Raw genomic sequence first — 11,795 nt, 5'->3', positions numbered from 1 at the left:
CAAGCAGCAGTATTCAGTCAGTTACATAGAACATGAGTTTATACACCGGGTCACCGGGGTAACGGGTCACCGGGGTCACCGGGGTAACGGGTCACCGGGGTCAGACCTGGACTTCCTGTGTGTGAGGAGGAGACAAGGCAGAGAAGATGTAAATCATCCAGACGGATCTGATCTCAGACCAGCCAACTGCTGAATCAGGTCCAGAGTTTGATGAGTAAAGGGACTCTGGGAGGTTCTCTTGTAGATGTTCCACATGTTCTTCAGACAAACATGATGTTCCTCATCCATGTTTAAACTCCAGGTCAGAGTCAGTGGCTCAGCTCGCAGGCCGATGGCTGAGTGCATTTAAACAACAAGTCTTCATAATACTGCTTCATGAATTCATATATACTCTTACAAGGTAAAAAACACAATACTGTCATATGTACATCTGAGAACGTGTGGATCCAAACCTGAGGTACCTCCTCATACAGAACATCCGAGGACTCTGACATGTCTGCTGTCTGTCGTGGAGACCAAACATGACGTCATCGTCATGACGACCCTGGATTTTATTAAACGTTGACTCTTCTGTTCCATAAAAATGTGAATATTTCTGAATCCAAGTTATCGTAGAACGTGTCTGAAGCTAAAGCTGATATCAGTACTATTATTCAAATGTTCTAAATGAGATCCAGCTCAAAACAAAATCATGTAGAACCACAGCATGTAGAACTACGTCATGTATTTAGTCAATAACCCGTCTCTACGATACGTTTCACCACACAGATTATGATTCAATATTATGAAATATACTGCGATTCTGAAAGCTGGGCCATATATTACACTGTTTATCTGACTGTAGGAGAACCGTCATAGTGTAAAGAACAAAGCAGCATATATGCAAAGAACGGATACAGAATAAAGAAACTAAATATCTCCATACTTTCCTACTGTTACTACTTACTGCTGAGGACGAGCACACTAAAATGATTTCCCTGTAGCTTATTTGTTTCTTTCATTTCATTTTATATTTACAGTTTGGACAGTCGGGACTCTGATCTGAGAACAGATTCCTCTGAGGGTTCCTCACAGCCTGAAGATGAATAGAGAAACTAAATCTGATTTATGAGAAAAGATTCCTGAAGCTTAACGCTCTGAGTGAAAGATTCAGATGGGACAGTGAATAATAATCCCTCTCTGGACCATGTGGACCTGCAGGTTTGGATCTTCTGGTTCTACGTTCTGCTGGAGTCTGAAGATCACTGCTCTGTTCTTTACAGGGTTCTACGTTCTTCTACATTTAATGGTGTTGTTTTGGAGTTCAGGAAGTTAAGCAGACTGAAGGTGGGTCTTCACAAACATCTGCACACGGAGCTGGACTCGTTCTGTAGGTATGTTCATGTTCATGCGTTCCTTCATGTTCTTGTGTAGAACCGCAGGTGAGATAGAACAGAGCCGAGTAGAAGGATGCTGATTGGCTGCAGCTACTAGTGACAGTGACAGAGGGTACTGACTCTGTTAGCCTGTTAGCATGCTAGCTCCCACAGTACCTGTCCCCTCTGCCTCTGCTCAGACCACACACTCTGTGTCAGACTCCTTTAACCACACCCATCGATGATGTCACGGTGTACTGGAGTGCACCTGTTCATCACTGCAGCCAGGTGAGAAGTTAAACTGCTGGAGGTCAACAGAGATGTTCAGACCCAGTTCAGTGAGAGACGTACAAGTCTTTGAACACATTTTAGAACCAGGTGTTGAACTCCTGCAGCTCCACCTGGAGGCCGACGCCCCACAAGTCTGTCCAGAACCCGGGTCACATGAACCGGGTTTCTGTCTTTAACCCCACCCACTCCTACTCCTCTGTTTGATTGACAGCCGGCGGCTCAGACGGAGGACTCACGGGCGGTTTTGGAGCGCAGAGCTCCGGCCCGGCTCAGGAAGGGGAAGGTGGTACCGATGCAGCCGGAGGCCACGGTGAGACCCAGACTGGCCCAGGCACAGCAGAGAGACCAGCCGTAGCCGTGATCCACGTCAGCCGGCAGACCGTAGATGAAGGGGGGGTTCCTGGAGAGGTCATAGGTCACACTGGCTGCATACGTACACAGAGAGATGGTGCAGAAGATCCCTAAGAGAACAGGAAGAGGAAACTCTTAGAACAGAGATTCAGGAGAACCTGAATCAAAGACCAGAGTGGATCCTCAGCTCAGTGAATATATGTATATATATATATTTATATAGATTTATATATAAATATATATATACATCAAACGTATGGAGTCATAACGTGACATAAACAATGCTACGAACAGAAACAGTTACAGTAGAACAAACTCCTTTAATCTCCAGAGGAACAGACATGAATTCAGTCGTTGATGATATTCATTAATAGTTCACTATATTATTAATCAGTATGTTTACATTAATAGTTCACTATATTATTAATCAGTATGTTTACATTAATAGTTCACTATATTATTAATCAGTATGTTTACATTAATAGTTCACTATATTATTAATCAGTGTGATGTTTACATTAATAGTTCACTATATTATTAATCACATTAATAGTTCACTATATTATTAATCAGTATAATGTTTACATTAATAGTTCACTATATTATTAATCAGTATGTTTACATTAATAGTTCACTATATTATTAATCAGTGTGATGTTTACATTAATAGTTCACTATATTATTAATCAGTGTGATGTTTACATTAATAGTTCACTATATTATTAATCAGTGTGATGTTTACATTAATAGTTCACTATATTATTAATCAGTGTGATGTTTACATTAATAGTTCACTATATTATTAATCAGTGTGATGTTTACATTAATAGTTCACTATATTATTAATCAGTGTGATGTTTACATTAATAGTTCACTATATTATTAATCAGTGTGATGTTTACATTAATAGTTCACTATATTATTAATCAGTGTGATGTTTACATTAATAGTGTTAAGTTAAGTCCCAACTGTCACCAGCAGATGGAGACACTCCTCCCTCTCTCTCCCCGTGGGTTACCTGCCATGAGGAACAGTAATCCAGAGACGTGCTGCGTCAGACTCTCCTCCCAGAAGAACCCGACCGACACCACGATGGTTCCACACAGAAGGACAGCCGCCGCCATGCCGAGGAACCCCGCAGTGATTCTCCTCAGGTCTGTCAGTAAAGAGATTATACAGATAATACACACATTATACACATATTACACACATCATATACATAATACACACATTATACACATAATACACACATTATACACAGATAATACACACATTATACACATAATACACACATTATACACAGATAATACACACATTATACACAGATAATACACACATTATACACATAATACACACATTATACACAGATAATATGCACATTATACACATAATACAAACAAGATATACAGATAATAAACACATTATACTCTGATAACACACACATACACACAGTGATGAGTTGTTAATGAGGATTTAGAGAGCGTTGCTATGGTTACAACCTCTTGCTCACCCCCCACCATTACATAACACTGTCATGGCATGTTTCCATAGCAACCAGTGACAAGCGGAGAGGAGGGCTGCAGACTGAGTGCAAGAAACCTCAGAAATTAAATCTACATTCTATCATCTATCTTTAATAATATATAATCCATATTTAATAATCAACACTCTGTCATCAATAATGTATAATACACAACCTATAAGCAATAATGTATGATATACAAGCCATAATATATAATCTACATTTTATATTCAATAATCTATCCTCAATATTATATAACCTAAAGTCTATACTCTATTATCAATAATCTATTATCTATGATCAATAATCTATAATGAATCATCTATAATTAATAATCTATAATTAATCATCTATAATTAACAGTGTGATTCCCTCTACTGTAGTACCTTAGTCCTGTAGTATTATTACTCTAGTAATACTGCTGTAGTAGTTTTATTGATTATTAATAACTTTTCAATCCACTGCTAAACAGGCTGTGTTCCAGCTTCTTTTGAAGGAACCTAATCCTGATCCCTCGGTTCGCTGTTCTAGTTTTTGTTCTAAACCTCTGTTGTTATCAACGTTTTGATTTTATGCGTCTTAAAGAACAGAACCCGTCGACCTCCGGTTGGCATCCAGGACGCTGCCCTCAGTTGGGTTCCTTCTTACCTTCAGATAGAACCCACTCTGTCCGTTAGTTATTACTCATCCTCTACATCTCACGTTACCTGTGGTGTACCGCAAGGCTCAACTTCAGGTCCACTTTATATGAGTGTCCCACAAGGTCAATCATAGTCTCTTTTCATTGCTACGCAGACGACACACAGGTATACCTTCCCTTGAGACCTGATGACCCAGATAGATTGGTTACCATGGCAACGGTGTATATCAAGTTGCCATGGTAATCAACGTCCAAATCAGTCTTTTATTTTATATGTTGACATAAATTACACAACAATTAGTCTATTTATGTATTCTTTTGATTTCAGGCCTATTTATGAGTACATTCGTTGTTATTGGTTATCACTACAATTATTGGATTTGAAATCCCTGAAGTCCGATTAATCCTCATCTCTCATTAAACAACAAGTAAAGTGAATTTATTTATTTGGTCTCATTGACCTGATGATAACCTGTTTATCTCTAGCATTCCTGGTTTACACACTGAGTACTCACGCAGCAGGTGCCACTCGTCCTGTTGGATGGTCCTGGTCAGGTTCAGAGGGATGTTCCTCAGTCTGATTGGCTGAGAGAAGTGATACTTCACAGCTGTGCAGCGATCTGCGATACCTGCAGGGAAAAGACAGGTGAGTATCTAACAGGTGGTTACCTGAGCAGCAGAAGACCACCTGACCCCCATAACTACACCTGTGACGGAGCTACAACCTACAACCAGACCTGAGCAACGCAAGTCATGTATACAGGGTGATTCAAGGGTTTCCAAAAGACCTGGAAACTGAACCAGGACTAGTGAACTAACCAGGACCTGGAAACTAACAAGGATCTGGAAACTGAACCAGAAAAACTGAACAAGGACCAGGATTCTCTACAAGGACCTGGAACTGGAACAAGACTTGGAACTAACAAATACCTGGACACTGGACCAGGACCTGGACACTGGACCAGGACCTGGAAACTAACAAGGATCTGGAAACTGGACCAGGACCTGGAAACTAACAAGGATCTGGAAACTGGACCAGGACCTGGAAACTAACAAGGATCTGGAAACCGACCTAGGAAACATGATTGGATAATGTCAGCCTATGAAAACAGTTGTGTGATGTCATAGTGATGTCACCAGACTAGTTGCCTGTAGTACATACTGCAGGTTCAGAATTTAAAATCCCCATGGCTCTAATCAAAGACACTTTTCAGGTGCATGATGGGAAATGTAGGATCCAGAGTTTCTGCATTAAAGGTGAGGAGATCTGCAGATGTAACAGTGGAGCAGTGTAATAATGAAACCAGTCAGTAAACAAACACACACTGATTCCTCGTGATGTCTGAAGATGAAACCCAGCAGGAGAAAATTACATTAGTTTGTTTTTTGTTTTAAACTCAAACCAGATGTAAAGAAGATCTACTACAGGATTAAATACCAAAACATTTAAATGGGATTTAACTGTTAACTGACATTTACATTTTGACCTCCAAACCACTGGGTTAATCATTCTGTTTGAAACTTTTAAAGAACATGTTCTGTTGGTCGTGGATGATGTTTTCTAGATGTGTAGAGGATTCTTTGTATTATTTCATTTGTAGTTTAGTTTAGACTCATAGACTTCTATTCAACCAGAGGAATCGCCCCCTGATGGACAGTAGAGAGAATGCAGCTTTAAGACCTGATACCAGACTATTTCACAGACTGGTATCGTGTCTGTAACTTCTCCTCCTGCAGGGATCGATTGATCTAATCTGATCTGAGCTCAGGTCCAGTCTAACGCGGTGTGATGACATGTAACACCATGTGATGTAATGTGATTAGGAGTCATGTGATCTGATATGTGGTCTGGGAGTGGTCGGGTCCAGCTCCTCTCTGCTCACCAACACTGTGACCTCCAGGTTTCAGAGGCTGCAGAGAAAAACAATGCAGACGTCATGGTGACCAACCAGCTCCTAACGCTGCAGGGACGAGAATATCTGCTGCTGGTTCTAATGGTCACAGTATGAAACCAGTGTCAGAGACCAGTATGAAACCAGTGTCAGAGACCAGTATGAGACCAGTGTGAGGTCAGTCTGAAACCAGTGTGAGGTCAGTCTGAAACCAGTGTCAGAGACGAGTCAGAAACCAGTGTGAGGTCAGTATGAAACCAGTGTGAGGTCAGTATGAAACCAGTGTCAGAGACCAGTCTGACACTGCAGTACTGTTCAGTACTGCTCAGTACTGTTGTACCGTTGTGCTGTTGTACCGTTGTACTGTTGAGTACTGTTGTGTACCGTTGTACTGTTGAGTACTGTTGTGTACTGTTGTAATGTTGAGTACTGCTCTACTGTTGATTAATGTTGTACTGTTGAGTACTGTTGTGTACCGTTGTACTGTTGAGTACTATTGAATACTGTTGTACTGTTGAGTACTGCTGTACTGCTTTACTGTTGAGTACCATTGCACTGTTGAGTACTGCTGTACTTTTGAATACCACTGTACTGTTGAGTACTGTTGTACTGTTCAGTGCTGATGTACTGTTGATTATTGTTGTACTGTTGATTACTGTTGTACTGTTGATTACTGTTGATTATTGTTGTACTGTTGAGTACTGTTGTACTGTTGTACTGTTGATTATTGTTGTACTGTTGATTACTGTTGTACTGTTGATTATTGTTGTACTGTTGATTACTGTTGTACTGTTGAGTACTGTTGTATTGTTGAGTACTGTTGTACTGTTGATTATTGTTGTACTGTTGATTACTGTTGATTATTGTTGTACTGTTGATTACTGTTGTACTGTTGAGTACTGTTGTACTGTTGAGTACTGTTGATTACTGTTGTACTGTTGATTACTGTTGATTATTGTTGTACTGTTGAGTACTGTTGATTACTGTTGAGTACTGTTGTACTGTTGATTATTGTTGTACTGTTGAGTACTGTTGATTACTGTTGAGTACTGTTGTACTGTTGAGTACTGTTGTATTGTTGAGTACTGTTGTACTGTTGATTATTGTTGTACTGTTGATTACTGTTGTACTGTTGATTACTGTTGATTATTGTTGATTATTACTGTACTGTTGAGTACTGTTGATTACTGTTGAGTACTGTTGTACTGTTGAGTACTGTTGTACTGTTGATTATTGTTGTACTGTTGATTACTGTTGAGTACTGTTGATTATTACTGTACTGTTGAGTACTGTTGTACTGTTGATTATTGTTGTACTGTTGATTATTACTGTACTGTTGAGTACTGTTGAGTACTGTTGTATTGTTGAGTACTGTTGTACTGTTGATTATTACTGTACTGTTGAGTACTGTTGTACTGTTGAGTACTGTTGTACTGTTGATTACTGTTGATTACTGTTGATTATTGTTGTATTGTTGATTACTGTTGATTATTATTGTACTGTTGATTATTATTGTACTGTTGAGTACTGTTGTACTGTTGATTACTGTTGTACTGTTGAGTACTGTTGTACTGTTGATTACTGTTGATTATTATTGTACTGTTGATTATTATTGTACTATTGAGTATTGTTGTACTATTGAGTACTGTTGTACTCTTGCGTACTGTTGTACTCACATTTCCTCGTTTCCTCTCTCCTCGATTGGTTTCCTTGCGTCTCTCCATGCATCTCTGGTGGGCGGGACTAAGACGCAAGGAAACGATGCAAGTGAAGGAAACGAGGAGGCAATTTAAGAGACTTGGGATGAACCCTTAGTCAGGTTAAGGCAAAGAGTGTTACAGTCTTTTGAAAATAAGAGTGTTACAGTCTCAGTAATGTTTGTTTGGGTTGAAATACAGATGTGCTGAACAAACAGCTGTCTGCTGGAGTAGATACATCTGTTTGTTGTTTTTCATGACGAACGACTTATTTCATATAAACTGATGAGCAAACATTTAAAGTGGAGCTTTTGTTTTATTCATTGTGGAGAAACTCAGTTTAACAGGTCTGTTGATTTAATCAACTAATCGATATATATATATATATTATGCATACATATATATATAAATGTATATGTATATATATACATATATAAATGTATATATATATATATATATATATATATATATATATATATACACATATACACATATGAGTACATGTGTATATTTGTGTGTATGTGTGTGCGTGGCTCTGACCCCAGTCGATCAGCTTGTCGATGTCCTGGTTAGTGTGTATATATATATATATATGTGTGTATATGTGTATATATGTGTATATATGTATGTGTATATATATGTATATATATGTATATATATATGTATATGAGTGTCTCTGACCCCTCTCCACCAGCCTGTCGATGTCCCGGTCCAGTCCCCTGCAGTAGCATGTGTATATATATATGTATATATATATATATATATGTATATATGTATATGTGTATATATATATGTATATATATGTATATATGTGTGTGTATATATATATGTGTATATGTATATATATATACCCCTCTCCACCAGCCGGTCGATGTCCCGGTCCAGGCCCCTGCAGTAGCATGTATATATATATATATATGTATATATATGTGTACCCCTCTCCACCATCGATGTCCCGGTCCAGGTATATGTATATATATATATATATATATATGTGTATATATGTATATATATGTATATATGTGTGTATATGTATATATATATATATCTATATACCCCTCTCCACCAGCCGGTCGATGTCCCGGTCCAGGCCCCTGCAGTAGCATGTGTATATATATATATGTATAGGCCCCTGTATGTATATATATGTATATGTGTATATATATATGTATATATGTGTATATATATATGTCTCTGACCCCTCTCCACCAGCCGGTCGATGTCCCGGTCCAGGCCCCTGCAGTAGCACCTCCTCCAGAGGCCAGAGTGAGAGGAGAACAGGGGTCTCCCGCAGTCCGTCTCCAGGATGCCCATCCCCAGGATGGCCCTCCAGTTCTCCAGAAGCTCGTCCTCGCTGCTGCCCACGTGCACGGGCTTCATGCGCGCCGCGTCCCGCGTCCCGGGCTCGAGCAGCGGCAGGTGGTAGATCGGCATGTCCCGGTTCTTCTGGTCGTTGGACTCGGACCCGTTCCGGTCGCAGTTGCTCTTGTGCCGGCGCGTGTCCGTCTCGTGCCAGTGGTCGGTGGAGATGGCGGTCACGAGCAGCAGCAGAGACAGCACGCTGAGCGCGAGGCTGAGCGCGGACACCGTCACCGCAGGGACCGGGACCACCGGGACCGGGACCACAGGGACCACCGGGACAGGGACCACCGGGACCACCGGGACAGGGGACCGGGACGGAGACGGGGACGGGGACGGGGACTTGGACCTGGCCGGCCCCGGGGGTCCCTCCCTCCGGCCCCTCCGGCCCCCCCGCTGGCTGTGTGTCCGTCACTGGACATGTTCTGCTTCCATCCTCTCTGTCAGCCGGTCCAGTCTGCCGGAGAGCGCGTTGTCATGCCGACTGAGAGTCATGTGACCGCACAGCGCCTTCACAATAAAGCTCCGGTACCGTCACTGGTGACGTCATCATAAGGCATAAATCAATACTTTACATTTAACTTATTCATGGCAGAAACACAACATAACAATAATAATAATAACAACAATAATAACAATAATAATAACTTTATTCATGAGCAACTTTAAACGTTGACAAAGTGCTTTGACAGACAAAGCAGAAAAAGCAATATTTAACTGGATAAAAACAATCGATACCATAGAGAGGAAATTAAAAAACACGTAAAATAATCATGTTAAATCATTGAGTAAATAATAACATAAAACGTGAAAGCCAGTTTGTAAAATGTGTTTTAGGGTTTTAAGTGTTTCCACCAAAAACAATTAAACAATTAAGTACACAGCGCAAGGCATTGTGGGTACTGTCAACAAAGGCTCTCCCAAGCATCCTGCTGTAGTGATGACGTCATTAACACGTATGTGTCGGTGTGAACACGTCACAGTTACCATCAGCATCATTGGATTCATTCCTCAGTCTTGTTCTGAAATCAGAGACCGGAAGTGCTGATGTGACAACACGTCAAGTAGCTTTGATGACTGAGCTGGGTGTGGACTGTCTCCCTCCTCCTGTCTCACCCTCCTCCTCCCCTCCTGTCTCCTGTCTCCCTCCTGTCTCCCCTCCTCCTCCCCTCCTGTCTCCTGTCTCCCTCCTGTCTCCCCTCCTGTCTCCCTCCTGTCTCCTGTCCCTCCTGTCTCCCCTGTCTCCCCTCCCCTCCTGTCTCCTGTCTCCCTCCTCCTGTCTCCTCCTGTCTCCCTCCTCCCCCTCCTGTCTCCTGTCTCCCTGTCTCCCTGTCTCCCTCCTCCTCCTCCCCTCCCCTCCTGTCTCCCTCCTGTCTCCCCTCCTGTCTCCCTCCTGTCTCCTGTCTCCCTCCTGTCCCTCCCCCTCCTGTCTCCCCCTCCTGTCCCTCCCCTCCCTCCCTCCCCCTCCTGTCTCCCTCCTGTCCCCTCCCTCCTGTCTCCCCCTCCTGTCTCCCCCTCCTCCTCTCCCTCCTGTCTCCTGTCTCCCCTCCTCCTCCCCTCCTGTCTCCCTCCTGTCTCCTGTCTCCCTCCTGTCTCTCCTAGAGTCTCTCCTGTAGATCCTCCTGTCTCCTAGAATCTCCCTCCTAGAGTCTCCCTTACAGTAGAGTCAGTAGAATCCTGATCTCTTCCTAGTCTCTCAGTAGAGTCTCAGTAGAATTAGATCCTCTTACAGTAGAGTCTCAGTAGAGTAGTCTAGATCCTCTACAGTAGAGTCTCAGTAGAATTAGATCCTCTTACAGTAGTAGAATTAGATCCTCTTACAGTAGAGTCTCAGTAGAATTAGATCCTCTTACAGTAGAGTCTCAGTAGAATCAGATCCTCTTACAGTAGAGTCTCAGTAGAATTAGATCCTCTTAGAGTCTCAGTAGAGTCTCAGTAGAGTCTCAGTAGAGTCTCAGTAGTAGAATTAGATCCTCTTACAGTAGAGTCTCAGTAGAGTCTCAGTAGAATCAGATCCTCTTACAGTAGAGTCTCAGTAGAGTCTCAGTAGAATCAGATCCTCTTACAGTAGAGTCTCAGTAGAGTCTCAGTAGAATTAGATCCTCTTACAGTAGAGTCTCAGTAGAATTAGATCCTCTTACAGTAGAGTCTCAGTAGAATCTCAGTAGAATCAGATCCTCTTACAGTAGAGTCTCAGTAGAATTAGATCCTCTTACAGTAGAGTCTCAGTAGAATCAGATCCTCTTACAGTAGAGTCTCAGTAGAGTCTCAGTAGAATCAGATCCTCTTACAGTAGAGTCTCAGTAGAGTCTCAGTAGAATTAGATCCTCTTACAGTAGAGTCTCAGTAGAATCAGATCCTCTTACAGTAGAGTCTCAGTAGAATCAGATCCTCTTACAGTAGAGTCTCAGTAGAATGAGATCCTCTTACAGTAGAGTCTCAGTAGAGTCTCAGTAGAATTAGATCCTCTTACAGTAGAGTCTCAGTAGAGTCTCAGTAGAATTAGATCCTCTTACAGTAGAGTCTCAGTAGAATCAGATCCTCTTACAGTAGAGTCTCAGTAGAATCAGATCCTCTTACAGTAGAGTCTCAGTAGAATCAGATCCTCTTACAGTAGAGTCTCAGTAGAATTAGATCCTCTTACAGTAGAGTCTCAGTAGAATCAGATCCTCTTACAGTAGAGTCTCA

The 11,795-nt window shown here is 41.6% G+C and overlaps 1 protein-coding gene across 1 annotated transcript; it reads right to left on the bottom strand.

Moving 5' to 3' along the window:
- Positions 1-1,865: 1,865 nt before the first annotated feature.
- Positions 1,866-9,657, bottom strand: tmem178a (transmembrane protein 178a). Its single transcript, XM_054603632.1, has 5 exons — positions 9,640-9,657; positions 8,948-9,503; positions 4,675-4,788; positions 3,016-3,153; positions 1,866-2,107 (listed from the first exon to the last, which is right to left on the bottom strand). Exons 1-5 carry the CDS (start codon positions 9,655-9,657, stop codon positions 1,866-1,868), a joined length of 1,068 nt encoding a protein of 355 aa, XP_054459607.1.
- Between the last annotated feature and the right edge of the window lie 2,138 nt (positions 9,658-11,795).

This window comes from Anoplopoma fimbria, chromosome 9 (genome assembly GCF_027596085.1).
Source record: "Anoplopoma fimbria isolate UVic2021 breed Golden Eagle Sablefish chromosome 9, Afim_UVic_2022, whole genome shotgun sequence".
Classification (NCBI taxonomy): domain Eukaryota; kingdom Metazoa; phylum Chordata; class Actinopteri; order Perciformes; family Anoplopomatidae; genus Anoplopoma; species Anoplopoma fimbria.
Note: the sequence above shows the minus strand (reverse complement) of the source record. Positions and strands in the feature narration are given on the sequence as shown.